We start from the raw sequence: 20,433 nt of genomic DNA on the forward strand, positions 1-20,433 counted from the left end.
ATGAGCAAGAAAAGAAGGAAAAGCTTAATGAGTTTATGAATATCGATTATTAAATAAGGAGACCATTTTTACAAATATGAACGGGAGACAGGTGGAGGGGAATATTCCAATAACAATTGAAGCATTGAGCAAAAGGCCTAAAAGCAATGGTACATGCATAAAGGGGTAGGATTTGGTTGGAAGGGATGGTTAGGACATGTAGCTTTGATCGCTTGTGATGTACCATTGTGCAAGCATAAGCAGAGATAACTTGTAGAACAAAGATCCTGTGAAAACTGGAGCACTAGGTGGATATGTGGTTTAATAGAACTGATCTCTTTGGCACTTAAAGCAATGGGTCAGATAGACTTTACTGGAACTTGCTCATTGAGGTGACACTCCAACAACATGTATTTTGATCACTATTTATTAAAAAGTATGCTGTTGTCATGTTGATGATTATATTCGCTAGCCAATCATTTTTGATGTAGCTCCTAAATCTTGTATGATCAGCACCTGTTGCACCAGTTTGCCATGGTATGCCGTCTATTGACTGTTTCAGATTACATGTGTTTTGTTGGAATAGTATGTTAATGTAACCAGTTATGCAGTCAGAGAAGCCTTGTGATATTCTGGTTGCTGAAGTTTCCCAATGATCATTGTACCTTTAATTAAATACTTCTTATGAATACCACAACCTTTCAAAATGTACTCAGGAATGGATGATGATTTTCCTTCCACAGTACCATTTCACACAATTTGGTGTACTATAGCTAAACTCTGCAGTTCCCTTTCAATTACGAAGGATGATGGCACTTGTAGTTCACAAACTGAAGTGAAATGGTTATAAAACTTATACAAGAGGATAAATTTAAACTGTATTTCCATTTGAGATGTTACCAGTCTGATCCTGTAAGCCTTGTCTTAATGTAGCTTCTACACAAGGCCTTTAAATGTAAAATGAATCTACAACAAGAACCTCAAGCCTGATGCTGTCTTTAGAATTAGTGACTATATTAAAATCTAAAATTTCAACATATGTTTACAGTACTATACATAATCATGTTTCGTTAAGATGGGGATAGGGCGAATTTAATCATTTTCCAAATTAAACACATTTAACCGAAAAGTGATCATTTCAAGGATGAATGACACATGCAAAAATAAACTCAAAAAATTGTAGTAGGTATTCATATTTAGGCATTATAATAAAACACTCAAATTAACATATTTAAGTTCACCTAACTGCTGAAGTCAATTTAACTGTCAAACTTTACACTTCACAGCTAAAAGGCTTGTTTTTGCATGTAACTGTTGTTTTGCACAAGATGTTTTTCTCTTTATTCCCACTGCATTTGCTGTATTTTCCAGATACCTTCTGTTAGCTAGCGAATAGGCATTTGTTATGTATTAAAAAATTTATAGTGAGGTTTTCGCTGAAGGTAAGGAGATGGTGGGAAACGTGACTTATGGGAAGAACTGTCTGAACCAAAAGATCTGTTCAAAGTAACAAACCAAAACATGGATGGTTAAGCAGCCCACTGTGAAAATGTAAGAAACTTGGGAGTTAACCTGCTCCCAGAGTTTGCTGAAGACTGATTGGTTTATGGGAGTGGGGAATGAGAAAATAGCTATCATTAATGTTTTGATCAAAATATATTGATGTGTCTTCCTCAGACAGATAGGAGACCCTCAGAGAGCTCGCTACAGAACCTACGAAGTTAAGAGTTAAGGCCTCTACAGTAAAAGACTTAAAGCTTACCTGCAATGGAAAGACTCCTGATGTAGTTCCTGCAATGTAAATGCCCAACACCCATTCACCTTCCTATCCGATCCTTAAAGATTAGACTTTAACCTAAACTCGAGTATTGGTTATGATTTTGGGAGTTAAATGCAAATTTCACCTAGAAGAGTGAATTTTCCCTTAAATATCCATCACACCCTAGTCAGATAAATTATCGCCAAAACCTCAGCAGACTGAAAACAATCTGACATTTGGTCCATGTAAATGGAGTGTTACAGTTATTGGCCAATAAACATTGGTTGCTCTTTGACCCCAGCTCAACATGGAGCCACTGATAAACTGCTGTATCATCTAACTGAGCTACAGAGAGAGTAATTAAGCAGGCTGCCTCCGGCCTGTCAGGTCAGCAGAGGCGACAGCTTCAGCTCACTTTTGGAGTGCAGCCTGTCGTAGTTACAGTTTGGCAGGGATTTTAAAGCTTCACTGTAGCTATTTTTGCTGCACCCACCGATTAAATCTTTGAGTATTCAAGAAAAATAAAAAAAAAACGAATTGCAAAGAAACGTTGGGATTTTTAATCCCAACACATGGTGGTCGATGTTATCATTTCCTATGCAGGACCTCCAGGATTTTGCAATGCTCTTATCTTTCAGATCAAAACAATATTCTTTGATACCATGAGTTAATCTTGGTACATTAAATTTGATCAACTGTAGAGAACACAGGATTCTTGCATTATTGTAACATTTGTCTTTACTCCGTTCACATCCAGTACTTAATTTGAAAATAAAAACGGGCCAGTGCCAAAACTCTCATTTGAAACACGCGGCTGCTGCACTTAAATGTCAGATCACATATACGGAGGCAGGTAATCCTGCAGCCATCTCGGGCCTCTTTAATCCATTTACAGCCACTCCCAGCCCCTTCTGATCACTCCTACAGCTTTCTGACATCTCCTTTCGTGACGCTTTTTCGTTTTTCTCTTCCTCCGTCTTCCCGTAAGTGTCTTTTGCTCGCAGTAAATGTCTGATGCAGAAAAACAAAGGTGCCGCCCCTCCCCCACAGGAAACCAGGGGCTCAAAATAAGCACTGTTCACATCTGATATTCACATCTCCCATCCCCCTATCATTTATACTGAAGTTTAGTACTTGTTTCGTCGTCGTCTTGTCAGGTATAAAGCCTTCTACAGCTCCGATTTTAATTTGACTGTGCGTGTAATCTTTGTAAGTGTTCTTAATGTGTGCGTCCAAATTTGGGGACATATTATGTACAGGGAAACAGACATATAGGGGCATATTTATACTCTGTTTGCGCCGGAATTGCGTCGTTTTTTTTGCCGCAATTCCGACGCAAAACTAACTCCATATTTATACTTTGGCGTTAGACGCGTCTAGCGCCAAAGTCCATGGAGTTTGCGTAATTTTTTAGCGTGGACACCTACTTTGCGTTAATGATATGCAAGGTAGGCGTTCCCGTCTAAAAAAGTTACTCCGAGGCATGTGCCCCGTATTTACACTCCCGGGCAAAAATGTCGCCCGGGAGGGGGCGGGTAAAAAAAAATTACGTCCAGCCGCTTTTGCGTCGGTTTTTTGCACCTGGTCAGGGCAGGCGTTAAGGGACCTGTGGGCTCGGAAGGAGCCCAGAGGTGCCCTCCCATGCCCCCAGGGACCCCCCTGTCACCCTTGCCCACCCCAGGAGGACGCCTAAGGATGGAGGGACCCATCCCAGGGAACATAAGGTAAGTTAAGGTAAGTATAATTTTTTTTTTTTTTTGTGGCATAGGGGGGCCTGATTTGTGCCCCCCTACATGCCAATATGCCCAATGGCCATGCCCAGGGGACAGAAGTCCCCTGGGCATGGCCATTGGGCAAGGGGGCATGACTTCTGTCTTTGCTAAGACAGGAGTCATTTCAATGGGGGTTGGGAGTCGAAAAAAATGGCGCAAATCGGGTTGAGGCGATAATTTTGCCTCAGCCTGACTTGCCCCATTTTTTGGCGCCCAAGCTCCATATTCCCCTACGCCGGCGCTGCCTGGTGTACGTCATTTTTTTTGACGCACACCAACGCCGGCTAACGTCATTGAATAAATACGGCGCCCGCATGGCGCTTCAGAATGGCGTTAGCCGGCATTAGATTTTTTGACGCACAACTGCGTTGTGCGTCGAAAAGTATAAATATGGCCCATAATGTTGTCTTACACATGTTGAGTCTAAGGGCGAGTTACAGGTTAGGCACACACTGAGTGTGTAGTGTCCCTTTACAGTTCAAGATGCACGCCTCCTTCCTCTGATGCCGTGCATCAGATAAGGTCTCTGGGTCTTAAAGGATGACCATGGCCTACAGTGGGTATACAAAAGCCTTGATTGTAACCTTCTGCATATGTATCCAGATCATCTGTTTTAGCCTCAACCACCTACCCTCTGGGAGCAAATGTGCGCATATCCTCCGTAAGGGCGATCCACATTCTTTGCTTACACCTCAATACAGGGCATTTGCTGGCTCCCTTGCAAATGAGTATTCTCTTATTTGTCAATTCATTGATACATCTAAAAAGAAGTGTTCTAGAAAATAGGGCCTATAGCAGTCTACTTATAGCGCAAAGCGTCTTTATATACAGTCTAAATGTGAAATTTCAAAGGTTACCTATTCACTACTCGCCCTCAACAATAAAGGACACGAGTGATAGAGGAGCACTCCCTACGACTCTGACGGTGTTAGTCAGCTGTATGTAGTTATATCCACACTTTAAATAGCATACACGTTCCAAGTTTGTTACATCTGACAGAATAAAACATAACTCAAGAACAAATATAGACAACATAATTGCTCCTTTAGAATAACTTATACCTATTATGAAAGTGTTGGGGGTTTCTGAATTCGGCTGCCTGATTAGCGGTAAGCAAATCAAGATGCTGGCACAGACTGTCATTGGATATTCATAACTAGAAATTATATCTCGAATCACTGTGCTCAGCAGTAACGTGCAGCCAATGTAAATTGTTCACATTGGCAGCAAATTAAATTAGATGGCGAAGAAGATTGAGTTGCAGTAGTAAACCTCTTATGGGTTAGAAATGTAGAGGTATGCAATCCTTACTGCCTGGGCGCAGCGCATGATGCAGACTGGCTCAGGGAAAACTTTTAAAGTCTGGCTCGGTTTTCCTTTTTCTTTTGGTACTCTTCATGGAAGAGACCTTTACTTATCCACGCCACACTTTCTTCAAATTCACACTAACAAAATAGGCTTGCTGTTTGTACTTTTTCTGGACTTATCTGAGAAAGACAAGATGTCCATATTTGCATGTTGAAGTAAGGTTGCAATCCCTTAATGGTACAGGTTGCACCCAATTTCCTTTTTATTTAATCATTACATCAGAAATAATGCAAGTACAATAGGTGGGGTTTATTTTGTGGAACTGTGTAGTGGTGTCCTCCAATGAACGGAATGTGGTGTATTTCATCCACATGTTACTTCAACTATATATTAAGATTCTGCAGGTTTGTCCTAGCTTGGTGCTTCCCATTACATACACTAAGAGTTGGTTCCTTGTCCGTTCTGTTAAAACAAAAACCCTCAAGCTGGTTGGATTATCTGCATAGGGAACCACTATGGCCTTTTTACCTAATGCCCTGTCTAAGGATCTGGCAAATCAAACAAATAACTAATATATAGTGAATAAATAATATATAATATATATACAATATAATTAAAGGAACCCATTGATTAAATAAAGTGCAATCTGCTAAAGACTTGTTCTGCAAAAAAGGAAGTGTACCACCTCACTCTTAGAAAGTCATCCCAGAGAGTGGAGACAATGGTCTTGTCCACTGCATTAAGGAGCTTTTCACCTGTAGCTGACAAGTCCAAGTGCAGCCTGCTTCTACTATCTTCCAAATGATAAAAGGAACTACATCTTTGGAGTAAATCAGTTATAAGATTTTGACTTATATATAAATATCCGGATGAAGGTGATGGACTTTCACCGAAACGCTGCGCCAACAGTCTTTTTAAGACATTTTAATATAGCACTGTAACACAATTAAATGATTTATGTATTTAAATACGTTAGTGAATGAGATGTTTTAAGTATGTGGTTTTTTGAACACTAATAAATGTTCAACATATTTTTGTAATAAATAGTAGCCCTTGAATGGACAGTGAAATAAAAAATTGTTTTCTTAGCAATTGTTAAAGATTTCTTTCTTTTTTTTGTATATATGGAGGTGATGTGTCTCAAGGGGATGTAATATCAGAAGTACAGCACAAGAGGAAAATGAATTGTTGTTTTGTTGCAAACTACCCTCTCCCTTTTGGCTAATTGGGGTGACTCCTTTTTCTTTGGAGTTGATAACTGTTCACTTCACGCTGTGAAGCATGTCTGCTGCTAGTTGGACTTATAGCTTAAAAATTTGCATCTGAAATTCTTCCTCTTAGGACATCTGCCTTTCTGTGTTTAGTGGTGGACCTATATAATCAATCAATCATGTATAAGAATAAACATTCTGCAGGATTAACACTGGTTTACCTGCTATGCAATGTAGTTCACACACACACACATACAGGCACTTAACATTCAGTGGCAAGTACTTAAGTACTGAACTGCACACACTCTTCGTAGTGTGAAAAGTGCAGTACTCACTAGTTTGTAATATGTAATCAAAGTTTCTAAGCTTACCTGAAATTTTAACTTGTGCTACTTCACCATCTCCACCTTCACTGTGTGCCCGAACTTCCACAATATACTCCCCACTCTCCGGTACTGGAACTGTTATTTTATGATGACCGGTCTCAAACAGCTCGCCTTTTACCTGCCCGTCTGGCCTATAAAGAACCTTGTAGGATACAACATATTTAAAATTACATTTGCAGGCAATATCTTTGTATTAAACAAAAAATTAGCATTGAGTCTAAAGCACTTCATACTTACAAACATGGAGAGGGACTTTGGGCCATATGTACAAACACATTCTAAATTCCTGCTAATAAATTCAAGTCACAATCTTAGAAAAGGCACTTAGGGAGGCCGGGGCGGGGGACAGTCCTAGTGGTAGGGTGAGAGGCAAGCATGGATTCATTCCTGGAAGAAAACTGCCTAGCTCTGGGGAAATGCTAGAATCCAAAGGGCACAAATCCTCATTGTTTGGTTTTGGACTCTATGAAAAAGGGTTAGCAGGGAAACCTCGCCCCACAAAATAATCTACACATGAACCTAAGGTCTTTGGCAGTGATCAAAGTCCAAACTTTCTGTAGCAGAGTGCCAGTCAATTAAAAAAACACATTTTTGCAAAAGGAAGGCATGAATGTGGCCAGCCTACTTACAATAAAGACCAAGGGATTTTCATGATCCACAATAGTAAGACAATTGCCTGATGGGTTTTTCTGGCAGAACTTTTCTATTGGATTTAGTGTTGATTCGAGGTGCATTGGACTGCACAGTTATGCACAGAATGTCCGCCAAACTCCTGACAGTGTGGCTGCCACTGTAGGGGTGACCTCCCTTCCGGCCCCATTATAACTTTCCCACTGGGCTGAAGGGTAGAAACCAAGGTTTCTGCCAGTCAACTCAGCTAAAATAGTACATGCTGGTGTTATACGAAACCCCACACATAAATATTATTTCCATCCTTCTAAAAGTAGAAGACCCATCTTTGCAATCTTTTCTGTCAACTCCCTGTTTCCTACTCTATTTATCTGTAAATTAAAACCTACTCAGTCCTCATGTATCATGCTCCACATCTCTATTCTAACCATTTCTATCCACACTCGTCATCATTACTTCCAGCCCTGTTTAATATTATCCCTTCAAGGGTTCACAGCTTTCTGAACTGGCTCAAATATGATATGGGAGCAACAAATAAAGCTGGAAATAAAGTACTAAGTAATAAACACAAAGTGAATGTGTTGGAAAATGGGCTATTGGTAAGGGCAGGTAGGCCACCAACCTCCACTTATGTCCAGTCAGGTCTAAGTAAATTAAACCCAGCTCAACCCTTGGTAGCTTGGCAACGAGCGACAAGGCTTAACTTAGGAGACAAAGCGTAAAGCATTAAAACATCACAAAACGATAATTAAATAAAACACAGGAAACAGTTTAAAAATCCAAAATCAATTTATAATAATAGGAAATATTTTTAGCTTTAAAATGACACCAAAACAAATAAAATCAGATAAGGGGAACCGGAGCTATGAAGTTTTAAAGAATTATTGCTTTCTAGCGCATAGAAACAGAAAACGCCAATCTGGTCATCTGGTCGCACATCGACCGGGGCAATGTCAAAGTTTAAGGCCGACCGTGATGGAGCCCGGCTCGGCTACAGCCCGCAGGAGGTCTCGGTCAAAGGTTTACCTTAGGACTTAGTCGTTTTTCTGGAGATTTTCTTCAGCGGGACAAACCTGCGAGTCCAATCCGACCTCCTGGAACTCTTCCTCGGATACGAGTTGCGGGAGCCCTCGGTGGAGATTTTTACCTTCAGACTTAGTTGTTTTTTCGAGGTGAAAATCCTTCGACAGGGGCAAACCTGAATCTTGATCCGACGTCCTTGGAGCCCTCCTCGGATACGCTGGCTGGGAGGTCCCAGTCAACTTCCTACGTTCGGACTTAGGGCCAGATGTAGGAAGGTTTCCTTTTGCGAGTTGCAAATTGCGAGTCCCAGCGACTCGCAATTTGCAACTCGCAAAAGGAAATGCAGAAAGGTGTCTCAGACACCTTCTGCGACTCGCTATGGGGTCGCAAAGACCCACCTCATAAATATTTATGAGGTGGGTCGCAGTTTGCAACCTCATAGCGAGTCTAGGCACTCACGGGGATGGTGGCCTGCTGGAGACAGCAGACCACCATGTCCATGACTGCTTTTAAATAAAGCAGTTTTTTTTTTCCTCTTTGCAGCCCGTTTTCCTTAAAGGAAAACGAGCTGCAAATAGAAAAAATACCGAAACCTTTTTGTTTCGGTTTTTTTCAGAGTAACCACTGCCTGCTCTGAAAAAATATATTTGTGAGCATTCACAAAGGGGAAGGGGTCCCATGGGGACCCCTTCCCTTTTGCGAATGAGTTACCATCCACTTCAAGTGGATGGTAACTGCGAGTTGATTTGCGACCGCTTTCGCGGTCACAAATCAACTCTACATCGTGATGCGGTCGCAAATAGGAAGGGAACACCCCTTCCTATTTGCGAGTCGGAATCACATTTTGTGAGTCGGTACCGACTCGCAAAATGTGATTCTGCATCGCGGAAGGCCTTTTGCACCTCGCAAACGTCGTTTTTCGCCATTTGCGAGTCTCAAAAGGCTTACTACATCGGAAGGTTCCCTTTTGCGAGTTGCATATTGCGAGTCCCAGCGACTCGCAATTTGCAACTCGCAAAAGGAAATGCAGAAAGGTGCCTCAGACACCTTCTGCGACTCGCTATGGGGTCACAAAGACCCACCTCATAAATATTTATGAGGTGGGTCGCAGTTTGCGACCCCATAGCGAGTCTAGGCACTCACGGGGATGGTGGCCTGCTGGAGACAGCAGACCACCATGTCCATGACTGCTTTTAAATAAAGCAGTTTTTTTTTTCCTCTTTGCAGCCCGTTTTCCTTAAAGGAAAACGAGCTGCAAATAGAAAAAATACCGAAACCTTTTTGTTTCGGTTTTTTTCAGAGTAACCACTGCCTGCTCTGAAAAAATATATTTGTGAGCATTCACAAAGGGGAAGGGGTCCCATGGGGACCCCTTCCCTTTTGCGAATGAGTTACCATCCACTTCAAGTGGATGGTAACTGCGAGTTGATTTGCGACCGCTTTCGCGGTCACAAATCAACTCTACATCGTGATGCGGTCGCAAATAGGAAGGGAACACCCCTTCCTATTTGCGAGTCGGAATCACATTTTGTGAGTCGGTACCGACTCGCAAAATGTGATTCTGCATCGCGGAAGGCCTTTTGCACCTCGCAAACGTCGTTTTTCGCCATTTGCGAGTCTCAAAAGGCTTACTACATCGGAAGGTTCCCTTTTGCGAGTTGCATATTGCGAGTCCCAGCGACTCGCAATTTGCAACTCGCGAAAGGAAATGCAGAAAGGTGCCTCAGACACCTTCTGCGACTCGCTATGGGGTCACAAAGACCCACCTCATAAATATTTATGAGGTGGGTCGCAGTTTGCGACCCCATAGCGAGTCTAGGCACTCACGGGGATGGTGGCCTGCTGGAGACAGCAGACCACCATGTCCGTGACTGCTTTTAAATAAAGCAGTTTTTTTTTTTTCTCTTTGCAGCCCGTTTTCCTTAAAGGAAAACGAGCTGCAAATAGAAAAAATACCGGAACCTTTTTGTTTCGTTTTTTTTCAGAGTAGGCAGTGGTCCATAGGACCACTGCCTGCTCTGAAAAAATATTTTTGTGAGCAGTCACAAAGAGGAAGGGGTCCCATGGGGACCCCGTCCCTTTTGCAAATGAGTTACCATCCACTTCAAGTGGATGGTAACTGCGAGTTGATTTGCGACCGCTTTCGCGGTCACAAATCAACTCTACATCGTGATGCGGTCGTAAATAGGAAGGGAACACCCCTTCCTATTTGCGAGTCGGAATCACATTTTGCGAGTCGGTACCGACTCGCAAAATGTGATTCTGCATCGCGGAAGGGCTTTTGCGCCTCGCAAACAGCGTTTTTCACAGTTTGCAAGTCGCAAAAGCCTTCCTACATCTGTCCCTTAGTCTCTTTTTTGGAGATTTTCTTCACCGGGATGAACCTGCAAGTCAGGCCGGGTCGTGGTTGAGGCAAGCCAGCTAGAGTTGCCGCAGCGGGTCGGTCCCTCTATGGAGCTTTTTTTCAAAAGCTCTCCAAACTTATCCAAACTTCTGGATCTTCTTCCAGGTCTTCCTTTGAGGTCCACAGTCCACCCCAAGGTTCCAGAAGCACTGAGATGCCCCTTGAGAGTGCGGACTACAACTCCCAGAATTCACCTTGTGCTACCTCCTTTTTGGCCACAGGACAGTGGTCAGCTGGTTAGTTTCTTCAGGAGTTGGTGCAGGGGACTCTGGTTAGCAATTGTTCACCTGTAGCAAACAGGGAGTCCCTCCTTGAACCAGTTGAAGCCAGGCAAAGTCCTTCTTGTGGTGAAGCCCAAGTGTGCAGCTGGTGCAGTCCTTTAGAGTGCAGTGTCCAGGTGCAGGTCAGGGGTCCAGCAAGGCAGTCCTTCTTCTGTAGTTCTTTCTGGTAGGGATCTGGTAGGGAACTGAGGTGTGGGTGCAGGTCTGCCAGTTTTATCCTTGCTCCTGGGTGAAAAACAATGGGGTCCTGGTTCTCCAATCAGGGGCAGGGTCCTTCCCCCTGTGATGACCACTTCCTGGGAAGTGTGGCAAAAATCAATCCCAGGGAGCAACATTCCTCAATAATCCATCATGGCTGAAAGTGATTTTTGGAGGTTACATCTGGCTGAGCGCACCAACTGGTGTGGCTAAAAATCCTAAACACACCCCTCTCCTGCCCTCTCCTAACCTAATCAAGGGGGCACCTAATTGTCTGGGTTTGCAGGGTGTGAGGGTGTTACTGTGTTGCTCCAAATGTCCTTCCCTGCCTTTAAAGACCAGTTTGGCAGCCCTCCCCCTTCCTGCTTCCCCATCTGCTGAGGGGAGATCTTCTCCCCCAGGCACATCTCTTTGTGCTGAGCAAGACCACTTCACACCTCATCAAGGCAGCCTGGCCAGGCTGCCAGAGGCTGACCAATCAGAGCAGAGCATCAAAAACACTGCAGGGCTGAAGTTGGCAACTTTTTAGGTAAAGGTTAAAACTCTTTACCTGAACAAGTTATATTAAACCCAACAACTGGGAGTTGTGGCATTTATTATAACAATTAATTTGATAACAAACGTCTGTTATCTGTTACTTAAGGGGATTTCTTAAATTAAAATAAAGTCTCCCCATTCTAGCTTATGCAGGCCATTCACTACAATGAGGGAAAAATGAATTTGGCTGTTTTACCTCACCAGGCCTGCCTTTAAAATGACACTGGGCACCTAAGCAGTGCACCTATGGGGGCACTACCTATGCTGGGGTCCCTAAATCTCCATGCCCTACCATATACTGAGGACTTATAGGTAGGTTAATTTTGCCAATTATAATTAGCCTAATTTGCATATCCACTTTATACAGAGCACTGGCCCTGGGACTGGTAATCAGTACCCAGGGCACAGCCAAGAGACAGTAACCACCAGTACCTGTCCACAAAGTTTGGGGTGACCAGGGCTAAAAGGAGGACTTTCCTACAATGATCTCTTACTTGCAAAGTAGGAAATTCTACTAACACACCCTGATACAAACTTGCTATGCATACCCAAAATGTACTAATTTATTTATGCCTATTCAAATCTTTCTTTCCTTCAAACATCAGAATTACAAAAAAATATTTGGTTGTGTTTTCCTAACTGCTGATATATTCTGAAATATCTGTATGATTCATTCACAGGTATTCAAATTTTCATTTTGTTGTGTGTTATAAAAAAATGATATCCTACAGATTTTCCTTTCTCACTCACTGTACTAAGCATAGTTCACTTTAAATGTTTCTCTCACTTTGCAGTAAGAGAAATGGTAATCTCAATATTAAACGAATGTTACAAGAAAAAGCAGCAACTTGTCAGAAGACAGGGCCTGACAGTTGGCCTCTGTCTTTCAAAGCACAGCAAAGGTGATGAGATAAAAACTAAATTTAAAGGCATCTTTATTGCTCATTCATCTTCTAAACTCCAGCACAGGTACTCTGGGGGTGCTGCAGCCTCCACCTCGCATCCTTACTTTTAGCACTTATGTATGCTGAAAGGAAGGACTCATATGCTTGAAAGGAGGATCAGATGGATGAGGTTCTGTACCTTCTATCTCTTTCATCAGGGATCCAATTGTTCACATGCTTCCTGTCCTAATCCCTTTATACCCTGATTCCTACCTTCAAGCTGGGCATTTTTCATGTAGTGGAATGTCAGCACAACTTTGTGTGTTAGTTTGTTTTTGCTTTGTTTGTGTACTTGATACATTGTAACTGTAGATACAGCACGCATTACCACTTCCCATTCAAACTTAAACTCATTGTGTTAGTTTCCTGTGTTTGCCAAGGTTGTGACTAATATTGGTGAGATTTTTCCTGATACAAATCTATATCCATGTTTGACAATATGTACATCTATGATTTCTCATGAAAGGGCATTTCAGCAGAGTTTCAATAGTGTCTTACCCAACACTTAGCAAAATTGTCTTCTCAATGGGAGCCTCCTCTAAAGATCTTTTGTGGAGAGCTTTTGACAGTTTACCTACGCTAACTCAGGCACCGCTGTATAGGGCAACTAGATGCCACAGGTTTGCCAAGATGGTCCTGTTTTATAACCAGCTGTCCCAGGATATTTAAATAAATTTAGCACATATCCTGTGAGTCAGTTATGCACAAAGAGAGACGCATAATCAGTTAACAGCCTATAATAGAAACTATTAAACTAACTCAGACAATACTCTGTGTAACAGTTGCATTGAATTCCACTCACTACCACACCTTCATGTATTTTTTTCTGGTCAGTGCTGTCACGTAAGCCATTTTTTGGCTCCGTGATTATAGTCCGCCTTCTACGTTTGTGAAATGTCTCAGATATAGGTGTCACGTTCTGGTCACCCGACCACTGTGTTAAGTTTACCTAATTGCTTTTGTGGCAGTGGAGCGATGGATAAAAATAATGTTTTAATAAAGTTAGTTATGCATTTTTTTAAAACAAAAACAGAATTACATATTCTGACAAATGTAAAATTTTTATGTGAGGTAAATAAGACACTCCCAAAAAAGTAAATTAGGTTACTAACTGCCACAAATATTTGAGAAGCTGTGACATGCAGCTGTAATAAGGGAAAGTCTTCTCACCCTTTTTTCAAGATGGTAAAGAATATACTCAGAGTTGTACAATTTCAAAAGACAGTGCTTCAAACTATAGGTCATTCTATAACAAAATATTTTTCTAATAAAACAACAATTTCACTGGTAATTTATCAATGCTCTTTATAAGTAAACACATTAAAATAAACAACCATACTTTGTATCCTTCCACTTTTGATTCATTTGATAAAGGCACAACATGTTCCCAGGTGATAATGTATTCCGAACCAGACCTCACAGAGCTGGTAATTCTTGGTTTTTGACTTGGCGCTGTAAAAAAAAACATGCATTGTAAAAATGAATTTTAATTATTGGTATTTAAATTATTTTAAGTATTTCAGTGTATACATATAGTAATAACAACAAACAATTGAGAGAATACTAAATATATTTTCACAAACAGATATATCTTAATATGCTGTTCCAGATTCAGGCAAAAGTACACCATTTAATACTGCAGATTTCCTCCGAGGGTTAAACTAACTTTCTTTTAGTGTAAATCTAAGTCTGGGAATCTCAAAATGTGCATTTGCACTTGTAAATAGATTTACTCACTCTGATTTTTGTTTGAGTTAATCTTCTCAAAGGAATGGGATGTTGGTGTTACAGAGTAGGACTGTGCTGGGTTGTTTGTCTCACCAATGAATAATGTTGTATGTTTGTGGATATTTGCCACAAATTCCATAGATCATTCCCACACCTGCCATGATTGGATATTTTTATTTAAATTCTAAGTCTTGGGTCAGACTGGCAAAGAAACAACTTAAAAATTGATTGGATCTAGGAAACGTATTACTGGATGGGAAATCAACTCCATTGTGGAACAAAAATGTGAAGACCAATTCCAACAACACATTACCTTTATGCATGTGTAAATGTACATCAAATCTGACACATATAAAACATCCCCTTTATATGTTTCTCATGCTTCTACTTTCTTTTGTGAAATAATTAGTTGCTGCTCTGACTTCATCTTAATAAATACCTAGCTTAAAGTTAGTAGATTTGTTTTTACAGTGGTGGATCCTGCTTACAATGTCTTTGAAAGCAGCTAGGTTCTGACTATCTTTTGCATAGTAGTATGAAATATTAAAAACTGTAGCTCATCCGTTGTCAGAGGGAATTAATGTTTATGTGATATGTATATTCTTCTAAGCCTTTGTGAAAATATAACATATAGAATAGGAGAAAAAGTCAAAAAAGTAGGTGCAAAATCTATACAGGAAAGATATTTAATTACACAGTTTGAATGATGCAAGTAGTGTAAGAAGCAAGTATACTGCATCACCTAATGATGTTAGGGGAAGTATCTAAATTATTCCTACTGATGTAAGTGATTGCATAAGGTTCATAAACAGTAAACAGTTGATTACTACGCTTCACAGAGGGCAAATTGCACAGGTGTTTGGGCAGGTGCCATGAGCTTTGCTCTTCACATTTCACTGTTTTCTAGTTGGGCAGGTGACCTGCACTCTGCTATGCACTTTTCACTGTTTTCTAGCTGGGCAGGTGCCATGTAATCTGCTATGCACTTTTCACTTTTATCTAGTTAGGCTGGTACCATGTACTCTGCTATGCACGTATCACTGTTTTCTAGTTCGGCAGGTGCCATGTACGCTGCTGTGCTCTTTATCTAGGCATGCTATGCACTTTAGTTTGAGTTCACTGTTTCAAGATTTGTTTAACCACCTGCAAACCCTTGGTATTTGTGTATGAACACATGTGGTGCTGGTAAGTTAAAAGCCCCTGTTTCCTACTGACTTCAAGGTTTCCTGATTAAAAGCCTTTTGTATATTTGTTCAGCTGCCCTGCTATCAAATTAACGGCCTCCATTCCTTGCCCCAAATTAGTTAAAAGCCTGTTTCCTGCTGAACTCAAAGTTACCTGATATAGGTGATTATTGTTAATTTGTTCAATTGCCCTGCTATCTAATTAAAGGCTCAGTTTCTTGCCCGGGTCTCCTGCCAGACACAACCTTCTAATTGAGAGGAAACACTCAGAAATCACCAGGAAGGCTTCAGTGTCTAATATGTTTGTCTACTCAACCTTCTATTTCCTGCCTCATTCTCCTGCCGAAAACCACTGGACAATTGACAGGAAATGCTTACTTATCTTGTAGAAGGCTCCAGATTCACACATGCATGGCAGGCTATAAATACTGCATTCAACTCAATCCCCTGCTTGGCTTTGATCAGTCTTAAAAGAGAACTGTTTCTTCAACTAGCTCCGTCCTGGGTTTCAAGCCCCACCACCTATGACAGGAATAACTGGGACATCTTCACTTTGAAGCTGAGAGCCAGCAACCCCTTTTGGAGCACCAACTCTTTGAGACAGCTTCCAACAATCTTGTACTTTTCTAGTTTTGGTGTGCCCTTCTTCGTAAAGGAAGCCTAGCAATCTGAGTTTAAAAAAGAAATCTGTGGCTAAAGGAAAGTGTCTCACTGTGTGAACATTAAGGACAGATAAAGGTTTCAGAATCACCTGTGCAGAGGCTAAAGGATATTTGCTCAGGGTTCAGTGCAGATTGCACAGCATTTATTCATGGTTGTCTGAAATAACTGAGTCTAAGGGAGGGGGTTAGTTGCTGGTGTCTGTCATCTATTTTAATACTAAGGATTATCCTCAAGGGGAAGTGGGAGAAGATCTTCGCTTCTGCAGAGGTCCTGGAAATTCAGGTGAGTTGCCCTTCGTGTGACAGTAGAGAGCTCTTGTTAAAGCAACTAAAGAATGCACTAAGAGGTCCCCTAGGATCCAGGGACTCAGGTCAAGTTTTGTCCATAAGTTGTCAGCATCACAATGTCTATGTTACTAAGGAAATTTATGTTGCTTCACGGTAAACTCATAATTCCAGGTAAGTGAGCTGATAGAGAGGATGGCAAATTAATTTTAGGTCTCAAGGCCTTGGCATCAAGGATTTAGGTGTAGCTAGTCAAATATGATTGTTTAGTGTATAACCGGCTGTTATAAATTAGATACTTGCCCTCCGTAAGAGCTTCCAATACAATTCAGTAGAACATTCAAGATTTTGCACTTTTTCTAGAGAGCCAGCACAAACCAGCAACCTATATGCTTGATATTTTAGTAAAATATTTATGTAGAATATTTTTGTCAATCTTAGGTATATGCTATTTCTAGAGAGTAATTTGAATATAGCCCTCAATCACTGAGCTTGAAGTTCCTTAGATGGAAGAGACAGACAGAAAGTTGAACTTGTGAATCCACCTGAAAATCAGTATCATTCCATTCTGGATAGCACTACGTTCCCTCTACAGTAGCTTTTTGCCTGACCCAATGTTCATTCTCAGCTCTCACCATACTTTCAGTTCATGTTCTCCTCTTCCAGTTACACAGTGTGACTTTCTTATCCAGTAACAAACATATGGCTGACCACTTGATTTCAGCTGACAGGCTCTGATCATGTTTTCACATGGCAAGGTTTGGTATGGCATTAGCTTTTCTTAGTTATACTCTCTCAAGTTATATTTATCCATTTTGAAAACAAAAGACTACCTAAATTATCATGCTCTAATTCACGATACTAAAATGATAAGGGCTCTGATACTGTGACTCAAAGAATGCTGACAGAAAAAGTAAGGAATACAGTTATGGATATTGAAGAAAAACGTGTATAGAGTTTAGTACATGATTATTTAACTTATAAAAAAGGTTTTTGAAAATGTTTACCTGAGGGAAATGCTGTGGTAGTGGTAAAGGGAAGGTAATTGCAGTAATCAAAAGAGTAGCACAAGAAAGGAAATTCTTAAAAATATTAGCCTAAGAAAGGAAATTCTTAGTGAGGCAGCAGTAAAAATTGATGGTATTACTTACAGAAGAAATGGAAGATTCAAGTCTTCTTGTTAGAAAGTTAATAGAATTACAAGATCTTTAAAACTACTGCTGTTTAGTCGCAGATGATTATAAGATGATCATTGATAACAACCCCATTACATTGTTCATTTCTGCCCTATTCGTGCCAGTCAGAAAGGTTGGTATCTTTTCAGTCTTCTTCTCATTCTCTCACATGTGGAGTGCCCTGGGTGTTTTGTCTGAACTTATATTGGGAAATGGGTATGTGCATGGATATTGAATTTTGTTAACATTAATAAGACAGACACTATGATTCTTGTGGAAATATCTAACATTTTGTACTGACTCTTCTGGCTACCTAACCAGGGACCTCTTCTAATTCCTATCACCTTGTTCTCAATTTGGACTTTAGGTTTGAATAAGACTTAACTTTCCAATGCAATTTTACTGACAATGACTTACAAGTCTTGAAGAAAATCATCAACTTCATCCTTATGACCAATAGGAAATGAATAATTAGTGTTACGGTATCTTCCAAACTTCAATTTTGGAATGCCAGGTATTTGAGCCTTTCCAAGTTTTACCTTCAAAGTCTGCCAGTGGTTCAAAATATGGAGGCATATTTGTTTCTGATCTTTGCTGTTGAGATTATGTACTGACATGTTTGAAGCAGTACACTGGCTTTTTTGTGAAAGTGTGGCCTTCAACACATTTTACATAGTATTTCAAGAAAAATCAGGCAATGTGCCGATATTCACACACAATGAGCTTAATGTCCATCAGCTGGCAAGTTCAGCCTATTAGGCTGATACATAGATTAGACTTGTTGAAATGTTTCATGTTCCTCTAAATAAAAAGATTAGAATTGGAGGATCATCCTTCATCAAACTGATCCCCAAACTTTTTACTTATTTCTCATTGTCCCCAAATTAAAAAACACAGCCGTCCAGAAAAGACATCCATCCTGGCTTTTCCTTTATGAAATGTAAGGCCCATCTCTACATTATGTGGCCCTCAGGGCTAAAAAGCCGAATTAGATATCAGTGGGCCTTATAAAATTAAATAGTTCAAAATTAGTACTAAATGAAGAAACTTTTGTCAAGCAGTCTGTAAAGCCAATAGAATGAGAATAAAGTGTAAACATTTTTCCAGATAGCCATGACACCCTAATTTCTAGTAGACATTTTTAAAACAAGGCACCAATAAAGAAGGGTCTGGTCAAATTAACTTGGAAGATACATGTGTTGTCAGAGAAAGGTAAATTTCTCCTTTCTAAATTCCAGTCAATGATACTTTGTAGGCTCATGTGAAAGTTCAATTATGCTGGCATAGCTCACGTAATTTGGGGAATTTTATGTAATATATGTTATGTGAAATTCGAAAAATTAGACCATTACGCCACTTTGCATAATTACACCCACAAAATTATACAGGAGAAGCACAGAAACAACATGAATGACCAAATATGAGCTGCTGTTGTTAGTGGTATTGTCACACTTTTTCCAGTGTGAAAGGTGTCTTTAAGTCCAAGCGTCCACGCAAGGATGTATTTCCCACTGAAATATAGTGCTTAATGCATGTTTGCATTTTGCGGAATTACACATCATTTTGCATATTTTTCCCAAGCTAGGAAGATTAAGCAAATTTCGCACACCCTTAGTACTTTCAATTTACTACAGAGAGGATTGGCATATAACTGCTGAGCCATTTCTGTATGTGTCCCTGTTAGAAATGGGGCTGTTAGTTGTGTGGCCGTCAAAAGTAACACATCCACAAATGTCCTCAGTGAGAACCAAACAACCCATTGTAGCGCTTGACTCTCACAGGGTACATTTATATGGCAGACATACCAAAATACTAGGCAATAATTTACAAATGTACATTGGAAGATGGAACATACCATAGATGACATTGTTCAATCACTGCTGACCTCCAAGAGGGGTCATCTAAACATATTGAGTGAGTTTCAACAGTCAGTGTGTACTAACTAGATTGCTTTTGCATGAGTCACTGTCAATCTTGCAATAACAATGAATCAATAAAACACATGCAATCATCATGAAGACCCAATAAAACATTTATGAGGAATAAACTTTGTGTTTGTGCATTCTTTCATATACATGGCATTAGACTATAATGGTCAGCGCAACCCTTAGAGAGTATCATAGTGAAAAAGCTTTATGAAAAAAGCATTGCATTGCAACCATACAATCATCCCTTAGAGGGCGAAACTACATGAACATTGCAATAAATATTTGTAGGCCTTCCAGGCCATCTGAAAATATACCATACACAAGGCACCTAGAGGGCAAAGCACTCCCAACTGTAGGTCATATGCTCCAGCCAAGAAAGCGCTTACAAATTGTACCTCATGGCAGGAAAAGTGGTGATTTCGGGGTCCCTCCAACTTAAGATGAGGACCTAGAAGATGACATGAAATACAAGGTCATGCTGTTCTGAACAATTTGGTGGTGGTCCCGTTGTTCAGGGACCACCACAGGCTGAGATATGGGCGAAAATGTATTTTAGATGGGAGGCCCGCAAAGCATTTTGGTGCAAGATCTCTAGAATCAGTGCATATTGTAGCAGCTGCACCATGGAGAGCCACAGCGATGCTTTCCTTTTCATTTTTGTGAGAATGCAACCTTGTGCTGCATTTTTCCTTTTTTGATTGGGGTGCCAGGTCCAACCGGTCAGCCCATGGATTGGCTCTATTAGGGGACAGTTCGGGGAGCCCATCCCTAGCTGCCCTCACTGGCTCCTCACGCTAGTAGCATGTTCCCGTGCCGCTGCAGGAGCTGGCACCCTTTTTTGTGATGTTTGCTTCTGTGGCCACCTCCAGATCCCCCCAGACATGGGGATCAGGGAGGGCAGATCACATGGGGGGCATGGTGGTGCTCCCCCATCCTTAATCTGTACAACACTACCTTATTGTCTCAGCCCCATCTTCCTGTGAAAAAGACAATCAGGGATTTAGGTGGAGTAAAAGGGCCATTGCCAATTCACCCTCTA

At 40.9% G+C, this 20,433-nt stretch overlaps 1 protein-coding gene across 3 annotated transcripts in view; it reads right to left on the reverse strand.

Annotated features, from left to right (window-relative positions):
• The window catches only part of CNTN1 (contactin 1), an 895,734-nt gene that overhangs the window by 6,659 nt on the left and 868,642 nt on the right, over nucleotides 1-20,433 (reverse strand). For all 3 annotated transcript variants that reach the window (XM_069228856.1, XM_069228858.1, XM_069228855.1), the window contains 2 exons: nucleotides 13,772-13,884; nucleotides 6,401-6,557 (listed from right to left, as the gene is read on the reverse strand). In XM_069228856.1, the coding sequence (XP_069084957.1) occupies nucleotides 6,401-6,557; nucleotides 13,772-13,884 (270 nt within the window). The remainder of the gene's footprint in view (nucleotides 1-6,400; nucleotides 6,558-13,771; nucleotides 13,885-20,433) is intronic.

The sequence above is a fragment of the Pleurodeles waltl genome, chromosome 4_1 (assembly GCF_031143425.1).
Source record: "Pleurodeles waltl isolate 20211129_DDA chromosome 4_1, aPleWal1.hap1.20221129, whole genome shotgun sequence".
NCBI lineage: Eukaryota > Metazoa > Chordata > Amphibia > Caudata > Salamandridae > Pleurodeles > Pleurodeles waltl.